This window comes from Mus caroli, unplaced genomic scaffold (genome assembly GCF_978045245.1).
Source record: "Mus caroli unplaced genomic scaffold, Mus_caroli_1 scaffold_8, whole genome shotgun sequence".
Classification (NCBI taxonomy): domain Eukaryota; kingdom Metazoa; phylum Chordata; class Mammalia; order Rodentia; family Muridae; genus Mus; species Mus caroli.
Window position 1 is genome coordinate 117,561,982 of NW_028227263.1, and position 22,658 is coordinate 117,584,639.

Here is a 22,658-nt window from a genome sequence, read left to right on the forward strand (position 1 = left end):
TCCAGCTACCTGGGGAAGGCCAAGAAAGAACCTGAAGCCCAGCAAGTGTAAGTCATAGCATCTAGTCAGTATCTTCTCATCAGTGTCTCCTGCCCCCCATCCTGCAGTCCCTACACTCACACTCACACTCGGGCCTCTGTGAACAAGGCAGTAAGGACAGCACCAGCCCTCTCCACAGAGTGGGGAAGCTGAGCTGCCCCTTTGCTCTGTGTCTCTGGCTCTGCTTCCTTAGGGCTTGGTCTCCAGGGCAGGGCCACTGCAGGGGCATTCTTGCCATTAGCAGAGGGTACCAAGGAAAGAAAGAATAAGAAACCCAATCTTCATCCTGGTCTTAGCATGGCCCAATCTCTCTGTTATTGAGGACAAGTTGTCTTGTAAAAAGCAGAAATCAGATCTCCCTGGCAGTGGTTAATACCCTCTCCCAGGCCTGACCCAGTGAGTGCCAGGTACTGCTGCCCGAGGCTTCCTGTTTATCATCCTCTGAATCTCTTAACAACCCTGTGACAAACCCCAGTTTATTAAGTGCCTGCCAAGCCCTGCAGGAATCTCCACTGAGGGCCAAAGCTTTGGCCAGGCTTCCAGCTTTGAGCGCCTCTACTTCCCCTCTTCCAAGCGCAGTCCCTTGATTCTCTGGTAACACAGAACTTGAGGTCCCTGGGACACTGGAGTTGTTTCACCTCCTGCTCTCTGGATATTCTGTTGAGTCCATTTCCTGGACTGTTCGCTTTCCTATTTCAAGAGCCAAGCTCTTACCCATCCTTCACACTCACCCAACACCCACGGCTAGCATCTATCAGCCTACATCTGCTTTTGCTGACAGTCCATATTTGGTCCCCAGTTTTCAACTGGGTTACACCTCAGTTGGCCTGAGATGATAATTCGGTTCCCTGTGGTGAGACAAATATATTTTTAACTTGGGGAGATATGCAACAATAATTACAGTATAGATCATGGTCTCCCCAAGATCTTGTGATATTGTTTCACGCAGGCTCTAGAACAGCACTGTCCATGAGGGTCAGTCCCAAACACTTGCAAGACAGAGGCAGGAGCATCAAAAGTTGATGACCAGCCTTGGCTACATATTAATTCAAGGCCAATCTGGGCAACACAAGTTCCCACTAAAATAAGAGTGTAGGTAAAGAAAGTAAACATTCTATTTCTCTTCTGCTACATCTGAAATGCTAAGCAGGTCTAGGCCAACCTTCTCAGAATACCCATAGGCACAGCAGAGGCTCTGCCTTGTGGACGAGCAAGAGGGGTGCTCTTCAAAGCGAAGTCCAAGAAGACAGAGTCGGAGGAAGAACATTTCCACAGTAGGCAGGCCTGTCTACCACAGAGAGACATCAATGAGAAGAGCAGCCCAGTTCCAGCAGGGAAGAAAGAGAAACCACTGGACAGACAGTTCACAAAATGAAGACCCTCCTCAAGGACAGCCTCCTCCACACACAAATCAAACCTAACCCTGCTCAGACAACTCAGAACCGAAGCATCTGACAACATAAGGTTAGGAGGACACTTCAGACATGCCAGACAGAAACCTTCCTCTGTATTACAAGTGTGGACTCCTGTGAGCCTCAGTCTTAGCCCTAAGAATGCATCCTATGTATCGGAACCAAAGGCATACATGTTATGCCTCACAGAAACACATCCTACAACGAGCTCAAGGCTGGAAACACATCACCCTGGAACTTGCTAAGTAACTCAGGGACACCCATGTGTGGCTGCTACAAAAGAAATGAAAGGACAGAGTAAGAGCACAGCTGCTCTCTCTACAGTTAGAAAGGTTCCCCAAAACACACCCTTCAGGGAAAGCGTTAAGCTCAGAGTGCTGCGATTCGGCCTCTAATTGTTCAAGGGCACTGTGGTGGTTTGAATAGGAATGGCCCTCATAGATTCCTGTATTAAAATGCTTGGCCCATAGAGAGTGGCACTATTAGGAGGTGGCTTTGTTGGAGTAGGAGTGACCTTGCTGGAGGAAGTGTGTCACTGTAGAGGCAGGCTTTGTGGTTCCTGTGCTCAAGCTAGGCCCAGAGTGGCAGTCTTCCTTTCTGCTGCCTGTGGACCAGGATGCAGAACTGTCTGTCAGCTTCTCCAGCACTGTGCCTGCTTGCAGGCTGCCAGGCTTCCTGCTATCATGATAATGAACTAAACCTCTCAACTGGTAGGCCAGTCCAAATTAAATGTTTTCCTGGATAAGAGTTGCTGTGGGAAGCTGGAGAGATGGCTCAGATGGCCCACTGGCTCCTTTTCCAGAGGTCCTGAGTTCAATTCCCAGCAACCACATGGTGGCTCACAACCATCTATAATTGCCCTCTTCTGGTGTGTCAGCAACAGTGTGCTTATATACATAAAGTAAATAAATTAAAAAAAAAAAAAAAAAAAAAAAGAGTTGCTATGGTCATGGTGCCTCTTCACAGCAATAGAAACCCTAAGACAGGAACACAGAAACTGCAAGCTGCAGGTTTGGGGGTGGGACACGGAGCTGAGGTGGCCACAGTTCTTCAGACTGACCTTGATCCTGTTCTGTAGCCTAGAAAGGCCTAGAACTGCATGTCTCCTGCCTCAGTCTGCCAAGTACCGAGATCACAAGCATACACCACCACACTTGGCTCAAATTCATTTTTGTAAGACAAGGTTTCATGAATGCCATGCTGGCCTTGAACTTACTATGTAGCCAAGGGCAAACCTCTTGCCTCCATCTCCCTAGCGATGGGATTACAGGGATGTGTTACCATGTCATGTTTATGCAGTACTGGAGAACTGAAGCCACAGCTTCATGCATCCTAGGCTAGACTCTCAAGAACTGAGCTACATCTCTAGCCCCCTACACTGATCTTTGTAACTGACTCTCTGGACCAGTGCCCTAGAATCAATGAAAGTGCTTATGTGGAACACAGCTGGCAAATCTCTGGATCATGAACAGGAAGAACTCCATTTCTTCCCAGGACTCTGGTATGTTCCCAGAGTCTGAAGGGGGGTGGGGGGGCGGCGGTGGCGGATGTGTTTAAACCAAGCATCCCAGCTCTTCTCAGCTCCAGCTGGAAAGATCCTGTGCCAGAAGGACTCCAGGTAAAGAAGAGCATCCTAAGGGCTGGACAGATGGCTCAGCAGTTAAGAACACTGGCTGGCTGCCCTTCTAGAGGTCCTGAGGTCCTGAGTTCAGTTCCCAGCAACCACATGGTGACTCACAACCATCTGTAATGGGATCCAATACCCTCTTCTGGTGTGTCTGAAGACAGCGACAATGTACTCATATACATGAAATAAAAATCTTAAAGAAAAAAATAGGAAGACTAGCATCGCAAAGGATTCTGTCCACCTACCCCTCTTGCCTTCATATCAGGCCTGTCTACCCTCAGGACAGCCACACAGAGAGGTACAGACTCACCTCTCATCTGGAGAGTCTACATGGAAGGTCCTCTCAATGACTGTGGTCCACTGCAGGCAGCGTATGACAAAGGTGTTAGGTCGTGGCCTCTCAGTCTTCATCAGCTGGCATTCTGTGGGTACAGGCAGGAAAAGAGTGAAGGCATGGTCCTGCTGCCTATAGACCAAATTCACCAAGCCATCTTTTTATATGCCAACCCATACAAGATGATGCCAGAAACTGAGATAGTCTTGGCTCTGTCCTCGAGGGTATGGGATGTCACAGTCTCCTGCTTTTCAAGGACACAAAGAAACCCTGAGCTGTGGGAAGGACTACATAGATGAGGTACAAGTGACAACAAGGCTTTTACCAGCTCCTCCTCCACACTGTTCTTACTTTTGTGATTTCAGCCCATTCCCGGGGTTCCAGAGATGGAACTCGGGGTTTAATGCACAGCAGACAAAGACTGCCACTGAGTGAGGGCTCTAGCTTACTTTTTTCTTGTGAAACAGGGTCTTATACTAAGCTGTTCAGGTCTGCTGCCTCAGCCTGCCAAATACAGAAGTCTACCATTTTTTGTTGAAGGCCAAACCGGCAGCAACAACTCAGCGCATCATGTCCAGATAGAAAAAGACAGAGAAGGTATTTAATCTGGAAGGCAAGGGGACCAAGTTAGTAAGACACAGTGGTACAGTGCAAGGCAGGCCACAGAAGAAAGAAGCCTCAGGTCTGGAGAGGTGGGTCAGCTACCTGGGCAGAACCCTAGCAATCACATCGAGGAATCTAGTCTCTGTCTTTGGGGTCATGGAAGGGATGTGTAGAGACAGAGACAGGTCCTTCCTGCTGAAGGCAGAGACAGCACAGAGAGTTAACCAAGGTTAATGGGCTACAGCACAGTAGAGCAGAGCTGGGGAGGAAAGGGCACTGGATTACAGGGCAGGGAGAGGCGTCTAGAGCCAGACCCAGGTCACTGCCTAAGATCTAGGGTTAAATAGGATGCCTTAGAATGGAGATAGGAGAAAAAGATGGTGGGCAGGAGACAGGAAAGTCAGCTTGGGATATGGTGAAGATGGGGGTCCTTGAGGGTACCCACAGAAAAACTTTCAAGAAGTTGCTAGAGACGGGCTGGCAGATCAAATCAGAAACAGGAGCTGGTAGCAGATGTGGCAGGGCCATGGGCGTAGGAAGAGAGCTGCCAGAAAAAGGCTTTCTGTAGAAGGGGTGGGCACACAGCTGGGTTCCACATACTGCAAAGTCCGAGGAGAAGCAGAAGCTGCAGCAAGGCCCTCAGAGAGAATGAACTCTTGTCTATGAAATAGTCTCAGCAGCTATGACAAGAACATGGTATTGGGTCTACAGGAGGAAGGAGACAAGAGGACAAGGGGATTATTGGGCTTGTCAAGCTGGTCAAGAAAATACCAGGACAGTGGTGGCGCACACCTTTAAACCCAGCACTTGGGAGGCAGAGGCAGGCAGAGATCTTTGAGTTTGAGGCCAGCCTGGTCTACAGTATGAGTTCCAGAACAGCCAGAGGTACATAGTGAGACCCTACCTGGAAAAACCACACACACACACCCCACAAAAACACCAGGTTAGGTACCACAGAGGAAACTGAGGACGTGGTAAGCCCTGGAGCAGCTCAGTCAGATGCTAACATCTACTTGGCTAGAGGAACAGAGAAGAGGGAGAGCTTTGTTAATAGAGCAGACAGGACACCAGGTAGAACCATAGAGCCAAAAGGCGTGAGACGCACCCTGACTCCTCACTATCCCCAGAAAGGAAACACCCACTGACAAAGAGCATCAGCAAGAAAGGATAGGAGTCAGATCTGAGGGGGAAAGGGCTGAGACAGGTTCCGGCTCAAGCCTAATTGTGTCCCTTGTGTCCCTAACACCTGCCAGCAACTCTGTAGCTGTGGAACTCTGGCCTCCTGGCCCTGAAACGCACCTGCTACAGAGAAATTGTTCAGGGGGGGTAAGGTCTGGTCAGGGGCCTCGGGCCTCTCCTTATACCCAATGAAAGATCCATCACTCTTCAGAAGGAAGTACCGTGGCCTCCAGGTCTTGATGTATTCACCTGAAACAAGGCAAGAGGAGGAAAAGTCAGAGCAAGGTTAACCAGTGTCCCAGCAGACAGGCAGCCCAGGGTGACAGTGACTCACAAGGGCACCACATTGGGAAGAGGGTAGATGAGAGTCTCTCCTAAGGGAACCTTGGAGGTGGCATCTGCTGACGCAGGCTGGGGCACTGCACTGGGCCCAAGTGATCCACAGGTTGTGCCTGGCAGGAAGTCATCTGCAGTAGTGTCCCAGGGCAACACTGCCTTAGTAAATATGGCAGTCGTAAGCTCTCAGTGCCAACATGGACTGTCCTAAGGGATGCCCGGAGCTCCAAACAAGAACTGCTCTCAAGGTTCCTGCACAACTTGCTGCTTCCACTGCCTCGCCTTGGCCTGTTGGTGAGCCTGACAGTTGCTTCAGAATTCAGCTATGGCTGCTGGTGGCTGCTTGCTGAAAAGGACCGGACTGCAGCTACTGAGAAAGAAGATCAAACTCGCCCTCAAAGAGCTATTGCTAAACAGGCCCACTTCCCACATCCTAATAACTTTCCCACTGCCTCTGCTGGGTGGAGGGCTAGGAGAGGTGGAACCCTTATTAAAAGTAGGTTACAAAAAGATACATGCCTACAATGCTGGGCTACAGAAGAAAGGACAGATTGCTGCTCCATGCTCTGGAGCAGCTGAACCATCACTTCTGCCTGAAGCAAAGAAGCCAATCACAAAGGAGGGCCACACATGGAGGGCCACTGTGACTTTCAATATTCCAGCTGTGTGACAGTGTGACAGGCATTCTGCAAACAGCACTGCTCACACTTTGAGCTTTGCTCTTTTGCCAGGCTAGTAGTATACAGAAGGCTCGAAAGTGTGGGACTCTCAGTCAGCCCTGCAGTCTCAAGTGTACACAACCCAAATCCTTCCAGTCCGGTGTGCCTATGCTATGATGCTCATGGGACTTAGGAGTGGCATGCTTATAATTTATGACATGTCTTCCTAAAATGACGAGAACCTCTGTCTGTCTGTCTGTCTGTCTGTCTGTCTGTCTATGCACATTTATATAAAATGTCCAGAGTAGCTAACTCTGTGAAGATGAAAAGTGGCTTAGAGGTTGCCTGGGGTTACCCGGGATTGTCTGGGGTGAGGTGGGACTATGAGAGCCAATGTGAGAAAGGTTCTTGTAGGTAAAACTGTCGAATACTGAAAGCCAGCGGTGATGACTCACAGCTGCAATCCCAGCACTAGGAAGGCTGCGGCAGAAAGACTGCTGGAAGTTCCAGGGCTACCCTGGGTTACATAGGGAACTCCAGGGCAGCCTAGTCTAGAGTGAGACCAAAAAGACCAAACAGTGTAAAACTGATTGCAATACTGGCTATACAGAGACAGCAGAGGCAAGAGTGTGAGGCCAGCCTGCATAACACAGGGACAGCTTGTTTCTGAAGAGAAGAACTGTACACTATGACCAAGTAAATATACACTTCAGCTACCAGCTGGAGCTCCGTCTTCCAGTCCCTTGCTAAATGTCAAACACAAAGGAAAGGGAAAGATGGGAGGCACCAATGTTTGTTCTCCAGGCCTTCCAGGCAACGCAGAGTTGCTCCCTTGGCCACATATCTGGGAATATACAAGAAGAGCAGTAGTGTAGACATCAAAGGGATGGAAGTATTCACAAAGGGTCAGCCCACAAAGGTTACCATGGCAAAACTGGAAGAGTCTACAATGGCACCCAGCATGCTGTTGGCACTGCTCAGGGCAGGAGGGCCGCCAGGGGAATTAATGTGGGTATTGAGCGTATGATGCATTCTAAAAGCTGGCAGCTTCCTGAACCAAGTGCGAGAAGATCATCAGAGAAAGAAGGAAGCCAAAAGGAAAGGTTCCTGGGTTCAATGGTCATGCCAACCTGCTCCCCACCCCCATCCCAAAAGGTCTACAAATGAACGGGGTTCAAGCTGATAAAACTCTCTATGAATTCAACTTAGGAGATATAAAGATAAAAGGAAAATGACTCAAAACTGAAAACAAAAGACAGACTATATGAAAATAAGTCAATGTAATAAAGCAGTTCACCACCTTGACTGACAGACGGTATCTCGGAACAGAATGGATCAGCAGGACAGACAGCCTATGTTGCTGTCACTGTCACTGTCACAAAGCAGAGACTGCAAGGCTCCCTGAGGTCAGGAACAATACCAGGATGTCTGTTTTCACTAATGCTAACAAGCAAACTTACTATTGGCTCATGATTGACTGAAGTTCCATTCTACAAAGTAGTTGAACTGTCACTTAGGTCTTTTTTTTTTTTTTTTTTTTTTGGCCAAAAATATAAAAGGCATCCACACTGAAAAGGAAGAAGTAGTGGAATTGCCTTTATTTGCAGGAGACAAGAGGCTACATAGTAAAAACCACAGAAGAATCCAAACACAGCTGGGATGTGGCTCACCTGTACAGCCCTTGCCTAGAAAGTAAGAAGCTGGGTGCCAGCCTAAGCACTACATAATCCAGGCATGGGAGATGAAGCAGGAAGACCAGGACTTCACTTCGTCCTCAGCCTCACAGCAAGTTCATGGAGAGCTCTGGCTTTCTGAGAATGTGGGGGAGAGAAGCCAAGCATCGTGGCACATGACTCTATAGTCCTAGCTACTAAAGGCTGAGGTAGGAGACCTGTGTGAGGCAAGTGTTCCAGGCCAGCCTAGGCAACATAGCAAGATGCAAACAGCAACAATGGGAGAAACAGGAGGATGACAGAGAGGGGAAGGAAAAAAGACAGGCAGACAGACGGGCAGACTAGCTGACCAGCCAGGTATAGTTGTGCAAACCTGTAAGCTCAGCCCAGAGGAGGCTGAGCCAGGAGGAGCAGCCTGAGCTCAAGGCCAGATGGTGGCACATCACTGAGCAGGAGTGGCTTAGGCAGGAAGACCACCAAGCATTAAAGACTAACCAGGGCTACATAACAAGGCTATAATGTACTCATATAAATAAAATAGATAAATCTTTAAAAATTTTTTCATTTATTTTATGTATGAGTACACTATAGCTGTCTTCAGACCCACTAGAAGAGGGCATCAGATCCCATTACAGATGGTTATGAGCCACCATGTGGTTGCTGGAAATTGAACTCAGGACCTCTGGAAGACCAGTCAGTGCTCTTACCTGCTGAGCCATCTCTCCAGCCCAAAAAGCTAATTCTTAAATTCATGAGGAATTGCAAGGGACCCCAGAGCCAAACTGAGTTCATTTGTTTAAAGACTTTCATTTCTCAACTTTAGAACTTATTACAGAGCTGCAGTAACTGCAACATCGTGGCATAACCAAACATGCACTACAGTAGGGCAGGCAAGAATCAAGCCATAACAAAGCACTTCCAGTCCATCGATGCACAGGGAGGCCAAGAGCAGCCAGTGAGAAGGACACTGGGACAGCTGGACTCCACCTCACACATACACAAAACTCTATTTTAAATCAATACTTAATAGAATGTATAGGAGTCAATCTTTGTCACCTCAGATTTAGTTGTCAATGACACCAAAAGCTAAAAATAAAGTAGAATCATCAAAGCTCCAAATTTCCTGCACGACAGGACACTAACAGAAAGTGAAAAGACTGCCCAAGAATGGGGCAAAAAACTCTAAGCTACCCCCAAATGAAATGTTTATACAGGATGCAGAGGTCACCCTAACTAAGACAGATACCCATACACTTATTTGGCTATAAGAAAGAATAAGGGGCTGGAGAGATGGCTCAGTGGCTAAAGTGCTTCCCACTCTTGCAGAGGACGCAGGTAGGATTCCTAGAACCCGCTCTGGGCAGCTTGCAATCTCCTGCAACTCTACAAGATCTGATCCGATCTTCTGGCCTCCATGGGTACCCATATATATACTCGTGCATACCTATAGACAACAGACACACATAAAAAAATAAATCTTAGCCAGGCGTGGTGGCGCACGCCTTTAATCCCAGCACTCGGGAGGCAGAGGCAGGTGGATTTCTGAGTTCGAGGCCAGCCTGGTCTACAAAGTGAGTTCCAGGACAGCCAGGGCTACACAGAGAAACCCTGTCTCGAAAAACCAAAATAAATAAATAAATCGTAAAAAAAGAAAAAGAAAAAGAAAAGAAAAAGAAAAAGAAAAGAAAAAGAAAAAGAAAAGAAAAAGAAAAAGAAAAAGAAAAAGAAAAAGAAAAAGAAAAAGAAAAAGAAAAAGAAAAAGAAAAAGAAAAAGAGAGAAAGAAAGAAATGCAGGATTGACTCAAGGTGTAAGACATAGCCACAAAACCACTGCCAAGTAGAAGCTGCCAGCTGCAAAGGCACAGTCTGGCTCCAGTGTCGATGCGATGATGCCGTGTGATGCGGTGCGTCTGGAGCAGGTGAGGCACAGGGATGGGAGGCACAGTAACGGCTGTAAGGGGCTGGGCGGAAGAGTTAGACTAAATGACTGCTTAGTGGGTTCCAGGGTTAGAGAAACAGTGGGTACCATAGATATATTAAGTGACACTCAATTATACAAGTTTAAAAGGTTTATTTCATATTATGGGAATTTCACCTTGATTAAAAAAAAACTCAAGCTGGGGCTGTAGCCCAGAGCACTTGTTAACATGAACAGGGCCCTGGTCTAGGATCTACAACATGGCTTACTTAAAAACAAACAAACAAACAAACAAACAAAAAACAAAAAAAAAGCAGCAACAACAAAACACCCTAAAAGTAGCAGCTATAGCTTGGGTGGGGCATGGGGTGCTGAAAGCTGTCCTTCTGTTTCTTTGTTCTTTTTTTTTTTTTTGGTTTTTCGAGACAGGGTTTCTCTGTGTAGCCCTGGCTGTCCTGGAACTCACTCTGTAGACCAGGCTGTCCTCAAACTCAGAAATCCGCCTGCCTCTGCCTCCCAAGTGCTGGGATTAAAGGCGTGCGTCACCACGCCCAGCCTTCTGTTTCTTTATCTGGACCCTGGCATAGGTGAACTAATGAGCCAGGCACTTATCTGAGGTGTTCCATTCTTTAAGAAGAAGCCTACAGGCAAAGGAAAAGTAAACTCTCACAGTTTAACCCTTACAGTCAAATGAGAAAACTGAGTCAGAGCCTCACTTGCCTGGCGAGACCCATAGGGCTGGCTTTCTGGGATGGCTCGCATTAGAGTCTAGTGCTCAGCCTCTGACTGCTATGCTGTCTATAGTGGTCACTATGCTGTCTATAGTGGTCACTATGCTGTCTATAGTGGTCACTATGCTGTCTATAGTGGTCACTATGCTGTCTATAGTGGTCACTATGCTGTCTATAGTGGTCACTATGCTGTCTATAGTGGTCACTATGCTGTCTATAGTGGTCACTATGCTGTCTATAGTGGTCACGATACTGTCTATAGTGGTCACTATACTCTCTGCCTCCACACCAGCAGGGGAGTCAGAGTGTACTGCTAAAGGTGGTGGTGACATGCTAAAGTCGAGTCACAAATAGGAGCTGGTGGCAGTCACATCCTCCAGTCAGTCAGACCCTCAGACCCTGCTGAGTATGAGGTACCACACATACAGGCCAGGCCTTGAGCCCATGCAAATTTAGCATCAGAGGGCCAGGGTCCCCCTTTAGCTCTGCAGCCTTGTGCCAAGGCCTCTGGCAATCACTATTGCTGCTAGTCTGCCCTGAGAGGACATTCATGAAAACTCAACACAGCCTTACCTGGGCACAACCTGAGACCAACAGACTGGGAATAAACCAGTACAACCACCAGCCATTTTAACTGCCAGGAGTGGGGACGGATTAGCACATATGCCCTGTTATCAGGGGCAAAACAGAGCCCTCCTTCTCCCAGCCAGCACTCAGATGACCCAAGAGGGCATCTGTGTGCGCATGCATTGTGTATTCTAGGCAGGTGAGCCAGACAACAGACAAGCACAGGCCAGGAGCCAATTCAACTGAGCCCTTACCACAAAAACAGACATGAAGCCCTAGAAGGAACCAGACCGAGACTTGTTTTGTCAGCTAAGTCTGGTCTACAAATTCACCACCACTCAGTAGTCACCACTCTAACCACCTCCCCACATCCTAACACCTTAACCCAGTAAGCCTAGGGAAACTCCAGCCAAGGGACAGAAGTGCAACAGGCTGACACACCCTACCACAGCTGCCATTACATACGATCACAATCATTCATTCGCAGTTGTTAGCTGCGTGCCTACTGTATGTGAAACATTTCTGGAGGCAATCAAGACACCATAGTAAATATACCACAAGGAAACCGTGCCTAAAGGGTGCTGACATCAGACACCTGAATTGTTAACTCATCTTACAGACTCAGAGCCAAGCATAGTAGCACATACCTTGAATCCTAGCACTAGGGAGGCTGAGGCAGGAGGATTACTGCAATGCTGGCATCAGCCTGGGGTACCAAAGTAAGATCCCATTTCAAAATACCAAAAAAAGACCCAAGACAGGTGGCACAGTTTACCCAGTGTCACATTAAGATGAAGTGGCAGAGCCAAGGTCAGAACCTGTCAGATGTCCATACTTGGATGGCTGCATTTGACAGTCTCAAACTCAGGGCTCAGTCTGAAGGGCTGGGGTACCCTGAATGCCACCCTGCTGTGAAGGCAGCAGAAAATGGGGTTTCATCTACAGTTCTGCTGGCCCTAAGCAGGATCCTGTTCACTGGGACTGCTGGTGTCTGTGGCCAGGGATGGCAGGACAGGTTGACATCACCATCTGTTATTCAAATGTGCCCCTGTCACTCCCCTCAGGATGCCCTGGTTGCCCCATCTACCCACATGCTGCTGCCTGTGAGCCATGGGCCTCCCCCGTTCTTCCAGGAAACCACCCCGACCACCAGATGCAGCATGGCTCCTGGTGTAAGCCTCGCTCCTTCCTTCCTCTCTTGTTTGACTACTCCACAGCACAGGCCATGCCACCACTGCATACGAAGGTCTGCCTGAACACCTAATCTCCTCCAGGATGTGTGACATGTCACTACAAAGATGAGGTCCCTGGCTGGCTGGCTCACCATTGCGTCTCCAGAATCTAGAGCAGTTCCCAGCACACAGGAGCCACGCCATGAATTAAGCGCTGAGTGAATGCAAGTGTCTGTGGACCAGCTTCCTCCCCAGGAGAATGTCCCTGAAGGCCAACAGTGACAAAGCCAACTCCTTGGCACATGCTGCTTCCTTATCTGTCTCCCAATGTCACATGGCATTTGGTGCAAGGCACAGAGGACCCTGGGCTCTCAAGGTCTAGTCTCTTCTTTATCTATGACCTCACCAGGGCCTCTGCTTCCTACCACACAACTAAGTCCCGCCTGGCTCTCAGCATCTCTGCTTCCTTCCCGTCACCTGTAAGGCCGTGGCCGGCAGGGCTTGTTGAGTCTGCTCTGCCCAGCTTCTACCTCAGTCTGCTACAGCTACAACGTTCCTAGAAACCCCAAGCACACGCAGGTCTCGGGCTACTGTCCTTTCTGCGCCTCCTCAGGACTCCTTTTCCAGGCGAGTTTGTAGCTCTTTCTCCAGGTGCTTCTTTCTGAAGGCTCTGCTCACTGTCACCTCCTCAGATTGCCTCCCCATGAGCCTGTCTCCCTCGACCCGATTCACATGCTACTTCTAATCACCTAGCATTGTGTATGTCCATTTACTGTGTTGCCACTCCCAGCAGAACATGGCCTCTACAAGGTCCCAGAACCTTACAATCGATGACTATTTGATAAATAAATGTTGACGATCACTGGGCTGAGTTTTATGTGACTACTCTGTCTAGACCTCAGCTTCTTTACCTAGAACATGGGGGCATGAATGAGATCACCAACAAAGATGCAGAGCCTGGGGTTCATTCAGGGTATCCAGGAAGGGCCCTGGGGCGGGGACACCAGGTGCCAGAGGAGAGCAGGACACAGGATGGCGATGCACAATCTGCTGAACAAAAGTGAGCCCTTACCACGTTTGTGGAGCCAGCCTTCTTTGATGACAGATACCTCATTCATGGTGGCAGCATTCACACGCTGTCACCTAGCTTGAGCGAGCTCAGGGCAGCAGGACATGCAGGAGGCTCCTCGGATACAGTATCGTCTACAAGAAACAAGAGAGGAGCTGTGAGGGTTCTGAGGCGGCCCCTTGTGCTTTCTAGACAGTGGGAACAGCCAGGGCGCTGGGGAGAGTTCTCTCGGGGCCCAATTCTGAGGGAAAAACATGGGGTCCTTACAAAAGTCAAATATGTCTAGGCTATTATCCACCGAAGCTCTTCTTTCCTTCCCACCTATAGCTGCCCAGGAAGAGAGCCAGGTAGCCACAGCTCCGCCCCTGCCTCACCCAATGCCCCAGCACTGAGGTAACCCAGGATGAATCAGACAGCCCTGGGCACCTAGGGTGTGCTCAAAGCCACCAGCATCTGCCTACCCCCAAGACAGACAGACTCATGCATGCACTCATTTCTTTCCCAATCAACCTGCCACATTAAGCAAACTACTGCTTCCCCCAAGTACAGGGAGACCCATGTCATTCCCCAACCTCAGTGATCTCTGTGTTCCCACCAGAAGACTGATGAAAAGTCTCAAAAGCTCTGGCAGCCCGAGGAACCTACTGCACACACACTTGTCTGAGGCCTAGAGTTGTCCTGGGGCTTGACCAAGGTCCTGGTTCCTTTTCCAAGACCTTTGCATCTGTCCTCAGGGACTAACAGCCAACAGACTAACGGACGCCGAAGCTGCTGCTGAGTTTCAAGTTCCCTGAGCAGAGGGGAGGAGGATGCCTGTGGTCAGCCACCAGCTGGGCCCTTACCTGGAAGCCCGGGCCTGGACAGGGGCCATGGAGCCCAAAGTGCCTTGTGCCTGCCCCTCCCAGCCCAGGGTTATTTGCGGACAGCAGGTCAGGAGCTACAGAGGCCCCTGGAGAAGTGGCAGCTGGCTCTAGGGACAGCATGGGCATCAGCTTTCGCTCGTGCCCCAGGGGAGCGGGTGGGCTGGACACAGTACTGCCTGGCATGTGACAGTGGCAGGCTGCCCAGGCCCTGGGCAAAAGGAAGGGAGCTAAGTGGGAGGAAGCAAAGGAAAGGCAAGGTGGCCAGAGACAGGGAGGGCAGGAGGGTATGAGCTCACAAGCTGGACTCCAGGCTGAAAAGGAAATGGAGCGTGGGCCTAAACAGCAGCAACGGGCTTCCCTACAAAGACCCCAAACGCACAGGAGCTCAGGGGCCCTCAGTCCTAACCATCCATCAATGTCAGCCTCCCCGCTCGCTCCCTCACTAAGGCTGACTGGAGGATCCTTTTTCCACACCCTCCTGGGGTCTTACCCTCCTGCCCCCAACTCAGTAGCCAAAGAGACCCTCAGAAATGATTCAGTCTTGAGCCAAGCATGATAACACACGCCTTGAATCCAAGCATCTGTAAGGCAGAGGCAGGCAGATTTCTGTGAGCTGAAGGCCACACTGGTCTACAGATTGAGTTCCAGGACAGCTAAACAAACAAACAAACAAAGACTCTGTCTTTCCTCAACTCAGAACCAGCCACGGCTTCCCAGGTCCTCAGTTTGGTGCTCAAGACTGTCCAGCCTGCCTCCACTGTCTCATTCCTGCAGCTTTCCACTCCCCACCCTGCACACTATCTGCTCCGGTTGCACTCCTCCTGCAGCCCTGGCTCCTCCCCACTCAGGCCTCTCCCATGGTCCTCAGTCTCACTCTCATCCCTCCATCTACATGTGACCTTGTCCTTCCAGGTCCAAACCCTTCACAGCTCCCCAGTGCATGTAGGAAACAGAACAAAGTCGCACTCCCCCACCCCCCACACCCACCTGGTCCCAGGAGTGGTTCCTGAACCAAGGAAGCGAGGGCACGCCATCACCTTCGGGATACTCTCCCTCCTTGGGGGCCTCAGGGAAGCAGTGCATGCTCGGGTTTCAGCCTCCAAAGTTGCAGTGAGTACAACTGTAGGCCTTTCAGGCAAACTCCTCCACACCCACCAACACCTCTAAAGTGGACCAGCCCTGCTCTCACATTGTCAAGCAATGAATGAGCTGATTCTTGCCAACAGGCCGAAGTGTACAAACACCTGAACTCGGCCTATACTACCAGTCTTCCCTGAGTGTGTCCTGGGCGCCAAATACTAGAAAACACCACTAAGACACATTTACGGACCTCACAAAACTCACATTCTGAAGAGGGAAGATAGAACCACCACCCCCAAAACACACACACACCAATGTCAAGGGGTGGAGAGGTGCTGAGAATAATGAGGAACACTGCCCAGTGAACGGCGTTTGAGAAAAGCCTCAGGAACCAAGGGGGGAACAGAGCAGTACATGGAAAGACTTTCAGAGGTAAGTTGAAAATGGAAAAGCTCTGTGGTGGGAACAGGGTTCAGAGGAAGCCAAAGACACTGCTCAGGGCCTAGGGTTGAGGGCCCCACACCAAAATCCTAAACTGCACCCAGGTCCTGGCCAGTTGTGGATACTTGATGGTGAGCTGGGTAGGGAACTAAGAGCCCAAAGTGATATTGCCTCTTGAAGGCAATATCTGAGACCCAGCACCTAGTGTGAGCCTCTGCTGGTGTCTAATGCACAGCCCTCCCCGCAGCTGGTGTTGTTCAAAGCTATGTGAAGGAAGCCAGGTGTGGCTAAGGATGGTCAGGGTTTCAGAGTCTGAGAGTCACTGCCAACCTGGTGGTCTTAGGCAGGACAGTGGAACTCCCAATACCCTACCAGAGGAGCTCTAACATGCCCAAGTGAGAACAGACTCAGCGAAGGGAAGCTATTTACCTTGGGTCTCCCAGCTGAGTGGTAGGGCCCTGGCCACAGCTCCACACCAGAGCCACTTTTTACAGTCTCCTTTCAGCAACTAAGAAGGCGGCAGCAGCAGCTCAGGCAGTTAAGAGCAGGGGGAGGAACTGGAAGATCCCCTGCGTCCTGCCTGCCTCCAGCCGTCCTCCCACTAAGGGTGGCGCCTCAGCCGAGGTGTCTGTGACGCAGTCCTGTGGTGATGAAATTCCAGGCAGCACAGCCAAGCAGATGGCCTGTTCACTGAGGAGCTGAGTAGTCTGAGGACACTCAGAAGGGGGACAGAGACCTGCCTGTGGAACTCAAGAGCACCTTTCCTGACTGCCCTTCTGCAGCACACACAGCAGGGAGCCACTGTGTCTCTATCACACACTAGCTGCTGCTTCCCAGAATGTCCACACTTGAGTGTGCCAGAGGGCCAGAGCTAGGGCTCTAGCTGCTGACTACACATGTGCCACCTGGGAGGCAAGGTGAACAGAACAGCGTCCCTTACAGAGAAGGATGCCTCAACAAGAAACACACAAATCTCACGAGTTATGAAGAGATACAGTGATTATCTCTGCCTGGGAGAGCTAAACCTCAAAAACTCACAGTGCTAAGTGTAGCCTACTGCAGGAATGCACGCTGGTGAGGTGGTCATGAAAATTATCAGTAATAATTAAAAGTCAGAATTTGGCTACTTGAGCCCTGTAGTCTCCCAGCAGCCACCCTTTCCTGCAGCATTTCTATGGCAGATATTCCTTTGAGCATATGGACATTTTCTACACCATCAGCTTTTATCAAAATGCTCTTGTAAGCAGTGGGCCAGCTAACAGCAGACGGCAGCTACTGAAAAAAAAAAAAAAAAAAAAAAAAAAAGATCCATTCCCCCTATCCCTGACCCCCAGGTCCTGAGTCCCCACAAGCAGATTCTGACTGTCAATGACAGGTTATTTGTCTTCTTTCTTAGCAGTTCCTCCTCTAAGACGTAAGGCCTGGATCAGCAGTAGGTGACAGAATTTGAAACAAAATGGGGCGGGGGCTTTCATTGCCACTGTGTCAGCAGGATTCTGAAGTCAGGAAGAAGCCCCCCACTAATACTGCCACTGGGAAGTGCAGGTCCCTGCCACCCTCCTGCCTCTGAGTCCATCAGTGAGTCTGGCAGGGAAGCCAGACCACTGAGGGGTGAGAGGTCACAGCCAGCTGCAGAGGGGAGCGAGCTCATTTTGAGCTGTTTCTGGTGCCAGGCCTAACTCTGCATATGCTCACGTTATCGACTGTTTTCCTTCCAGAATTGGGCACTCAAGCTAGGGTCTTGTGCACACTAGGCAAGCTCTCTCTCGGTAAGCCAGACCCCAACCTTCTTTTTAACTCTTAGAGGCATGGTCTCAAGTTACCTACACTGGCCTAGAACTTACTCTATAGCCCAAGAAGGGCCGAATTTGCATCTTGGCTCTGCTTCTTGAGTAGATGGGATTACATGTCTGGGGAATTACAGCCATTCCATATTTTTATTAAGCACCTACTGTTTGCACAATACAGCAAGCCTGTGATAACTGGATCCAGTGATAACTAGACAGGCAAGAGTCCCAGCCTTTCCCTTGCTGATGGAAGGGGTCTGGAATGGTTCTCAAAGGGGTATGAGCAGAGCCTGCCTGTGCCCGCGGCTTTCTTCCCTTAAGCAGGTGTATGGAGCCACTGAGGTGCTTCGGTGTGTCTCAGAAGCTAAGCATCACGGGAATGGAAGGCCTCTGAGGGAATAAACACGGATGGTGCAGCCTCACAGAAGGGTTTGGGCTGAGGATGGAAGGGTTCTGGCCTTAGTGATCACAAGTCCCAAAGTGGAGGGAGGAAGTGGACAGTGTTGGGTCTATGCAAACCTCACAGTCTAAGCCCAGGGAACCTTGTCTTGCTGAGCATAGCTTGTTCTCTAGACTGCCCACCTAGGACAAGGTGGGCCCTACTCTGCTCCTCTGGCCCATGAACTCTGCCAGCTCAGGTCCTTGGTGTCATGTATTAATTACCTCTCGTATGTATCTGGACCCAAAGCTGTGATATTTGGCTTCTACCGGGACCTCTGAACACTACTGAAGACATAGTACATGAGTTAGACAGACGGAAAGACAATGTCCTGAAGATGATTTGTGTGTGTCTCTAAACCCCAAGCACACTCTTGGGATTGAGTTCAAGTCCTTCTATTTTACCAGTTGAACCATACACCTAGCTCTAAAGACAACTTAAAACAATGCTACTGAGTGATACATAAGATCAGTGTAGTACCTATGCACTCAGCAACATTTGGGGGGGAGGGGAGGGGTGTGCGTGTGTTTTTTAAATAGCCTTATAGTGTAGGCCAGGCTGGCCCTAAACCTCAGGGCATCCTTAGCCTTCCAGGTGCTGGGATTATGGGTGTCTGTAACCATGCTTAGCTCTCAGCCACTGCTTAAACAGAATAAATCTCACCAGTTGTACTTAGAGCCATTTGGGGACTGTCTTTAATCACCTCTCCTCCCTGTGCAGAGCTGACCACACACGTGACACAGCAGAGCTGGGGTTGAAACCCAGGTCCTCAGGACTTCGGGAGTCCTCCTCACCCTGGCCAGGCCCTCCTAGATGGGAAGCTGAAACAAGCACCTTTCGGGGCAAGTGGGAAACTCCTGCTTTGGCAGCTCAGAGGCCCAAGTTGGGCTCTCCTGTGCCATCTCAACTCCCAAATTGGAATTCTTCTGTATGGCTGACAACATTCTGTGATGGAGTGCAGAAAAGGGCACTTTCTCAAATGCAGTAAAGCACAAAGGGTAAAACAGAGCCCTGTGGTCACAAGGGAGCACTATCAGCTGTCTCCTTGGGGGAGGCCTGTCTCAGAGGGAGGATGCATGCGTCCTTCCACTCCGGCCTTCAGTCCTTCCTTCATCTCAGTACGGTTGCATAAGAGAGAGATCGGTCCTCACCAGCACGTACAGCTGGCCAGCCCTGAAAATCATTTCTTGTTTAATTTTTTCTTCTGGGTCTCCTGACCTTTGTCTCCTGTGCTTTAGCCTGTGGCCCTTTTGTAGTTGGACATTTTCAGTAGTTTGTTTATCCATCCTCTTGTGGGTGGGTGCCACCAGAAAGGCACTAATTTCTTGGTTAATATGGTTTAGTAGGCGAAGGCACTCACCACCAGGCTGGACCTGGTTCAATTGAACCTGAGTTCAATTTCTAGGACCTACATGGCAGAGAAAACCAACTCCCACAAGTTATCTTCTGAATTCTATGTGCATAGCACAGCACATATAGGTATGCACACAGACACACACAGAAATTCTGTGCCAAATCTAGGCCTGGTGGCACAGGCCTACAATCCCAGATCACGTAAAGGCTTTGGCTAGAAGATCACAAGCTCAGGGCCTTCCTGTGCTACAGAGAGTTCAAGGCCTGTCTTGAAAATAAAAAAATAAAAACCACCAAGAGAGTTAAGTGGAATGGCTCAGCAGTAGCATGCTTGCCTAGCATATGGGCATCCTGGATTCCATCCCAGCATAAGAATAAAAAAGGGAAGGAGAGAAAGATTGCTATTCATAGTACTTTTGTGCGTTTTTAAGACAAGGTATCACTACTTTAGAAGTCCGAACTGGCTTTAATTTAGTGAAGGCCTTTTAGAAAATCAGATACAGGGTCAGTAGAGATCTCCAGTTCTGAGCTTCAGTGCTCAAGAAGGCAGGCACTTAAGTAAAACATGCACAGAAACAGGACTCAGAGCCATGCTAACAGAGCTCCAGGTGCAGGACACAAGGTGGCCTTGGGATCCAAACTGAACGCTCCCTAAGGGGCAGCTGCAGTGCTCAGGTATTACTATTATTATTCCCTCTGGTGGGTGAACACACTGGGTATTTCTGAACATGTAAAATTTTACCTACTCCACCTCCCTGGTGAAATGGTGGCTTTTAAAAGACTTAACTTTCTTCTTCAGCCCACATCCCCCACCCACCCATCTGTCTCCTGAAGTAGGTAGGATTGAAGGCAGGATGAAGGTGTAGGCAGCTGCCAGAAACTGGGACAAGAATAAGCCCAGAACAGATTTCCTTGTCTTCTCTACCACCTCCCCCAACACACACCTTCCCCTCACTGAACCCCCGGAAATCATGTCAAGTATTCCAGTCTGCACAGCCATGCTCTCCACACAAACCAAGAACACCAGCTGCACTCAGTGGGCTTCTCCAAGCACAGCTGACAGGCATGCGTGGAACACGCCCTAGGCCCTTACCCAGACTGTCAACGACCACCTGCCTCTGAACTGCAGCCTCTGCAGACCAACACATAAAATCATCTCTTGTCTGGGTCCCTTGAGGAGTTTGCTCTTACCAGGACCTTTGTATTCACTGCTTTCCTAGCTAGGATGCTGTTCACTGTGCTCTCAGCCCAACCCTCCATCTTCAGGAAAATCTTCCCTGAATGACAAGGACACTTGACACTCAGCCTGCCCCTCCCTCAGAAAACAGACCTCTACTTGCCTCTGGCAATGTGGCCTCTACTGGTAGGGACAGAATCTACTCTGGTCCCCACTGTTACCAGTCCTAAGCACTACCCATCACAGGGCTAGACCTAGAACTTTAAATAATTCCAGGAGGGCTAACAACTAGACCCAGAGCTTTTGTGCTCTAGACCCCCAGGTGGAGGTAAAAACAAACACTGCACATTCACTGGATCCCACTGGATGGTATCCACTGTGACAGCACTGGCACTAAGGATTTCTCTGTGACCAAACAGAACCCCTGCTGTGGGAGGAGAAGGCAAAATAAACAGGTAAATTATATAGCACATTCAAGGTGTCTAAAATCATGGAGACCAAGGAGAGGTCACAGAACGGCTCATGTAGATGGTAACATCTGAGCAAAACTGTGACCCAGACAAGCCACATGGAAAGCTGGAAGAAGAGCAGTGCTGGGAGGACCTGAGGCTGAGATGAGAAAGGTACCAGTGAGCCAGCCCAGCACCTCTGAAGGCTTTGGTTCTCCCTGGGAAAGAGATGGAGACCTGTGGCCTGAAATGGCAAGGTGAGAGGCTACATCACAGCCTTCCTTCCTTCCTTTCCACTGGTCCCAACGTTCACACCATGTACCTCACTTGGGGACCAAAGGAACCATATCTGATACAAAAGAAGTCAAGATGGGAACATCTAGACAGCTAAAATACATGCAGCCGAAGAGACTAAACTTCTGCCATTGGACCTAAGCCTGCAACTCCCTCTGCCTTTGCTCCCAAGACTAAGCCATCACTCTTCTCACATTGCTCTCTCTACCACTCTATCAAGGCCACTACTGTCTCAGACACCCTGCAGACATCAGCACACATATGCGCACACGCGTACTCAGAGCAGGCCTCTAACTGGCTGACCCTGCATTGTCATCACTCCTTCCCTGGTCTCCCACCTGTGCTGTAAGCAAGGCTGGTGCTCAGAGGGGATCCAGGGACAAACGAGAAGGGGCTTGCTCTCCCATTGCAAGTTATTCGGGGGAGGACTCCTCAAAGAGCTGGTACAAGCTAACATGAGTCCTGATGGATAAGTGGTGCCACCTTCCCCATTATGCAGATAAGCAGGCTGAAGCTGGAGCCTAAACTGGGAATACTAATCACACAGGACAATGCCCTGAACCGTGCAGGAAACATCTATCCTTAAGGTAGAACACACCAACGCAACTTTTGCATTGGCAGAAGTGCAGACACTGAACACTGAGCTAGGGTCCTGCAGAGCCACACTTTCCCTTCTCTTTAACTGTAATTGCTTAGCATACAAACAGAGCACATAACTAGCAGCTATTATGCAGCCCCAGAGACCCTTGGCATGTAACACCTGGAGTCTGATGGAGGAGGATGGTGGGCAGGGCTCTCTGGCCAAGGCAGCATCATGGCGCCTGACTAGAAGCCCCATCTATACCCATCCCTCCCAGGACACAGGCATGCTAGGTGGAGGCCTCAGTGAGCACAGAATCTTGTTGTACCCCTTCCAGGGGCTACCTAGGACTCTTCTGGACATCTGTTCCCTTGTCTGTAAGTTTGGATTGAGCACTACTAGGACTAAGAATGTGCTTATGTTACCTCAAAGACAATTTTTAGACAGGTTATGGTAGCAGTCAGGAGACTGAAGCAGGGAGAATCTCTGTGAACTAAAGGCAAGCTTAGTCTACTCAGGGAGTCTTAGGCTAGCCAGGCCTATTTAGTGAGACCCTGTCTTTAAAGAGACAGAGTCAGATTTATTTACATGCCTGTGCTGGCACGGCATTCTGAATGAGGTATGACTACCTGGGGATGTGACAAGCCTGGGGAAAATGGCAGCTTTTGCACAAAGCCCAACTGTCAAATCTAGGACCATCAGGGTAAGGGCCTGGGAAGTGGCTTATTAACACAGTGACTAGGGTTGGGATGAAATCATAAAGATGATTCACAGCATACCTATATTAAGTTTTTTCTCTTTCTTTCTTTTTCTTTTTTGAGACAGGGTTACTCTGTATAACAGCCTCAGCTCTCCTGAAACTTTGTAGACCAGGCT

General features: G+C 49.5%; 1 protein-coding gene across 3 annotated transcripts in view; it reads right to left on the reverse strand.

Moving 5' to 3' along the window:
• Window positions 1-22,658, reverse strand: part of Akt2 (AKT serine/threonine kinase 2) — a 48,498-nt gene that overhangs the window by 18,247 nt on the left and 7,593 nt on the right. For 2 of the 3 annotated variants that reach the window (XM_021166455.2, XM_085841993.1), the window contains exons 2-4: window positions 13,323-13,453; window positions 5,315-5,443; window positions 3,389-3,500 (exon numbers count right to left, since the gene is read on the reverse strand). In XM_021166455.2, coding sequence (XP_021022114.1) covers window positions 3,389-3,500; window positions 5,315-5,443; window positions 13,323-13,368 — 287 coding nt within the window. In that variant the 5' untranslated portion in view covers window positions 13,369-13,453. Of the gene's footprint in view, window positions 1-3,388; window positions 3,501-5,314; window positions 5,444-13,322; window positions 13,454-16,132; window positions 16,275-22,658 lie in introns of those variants that run through there. The other variant, XM_021166456.3, reaches the window with a different exon arrangement.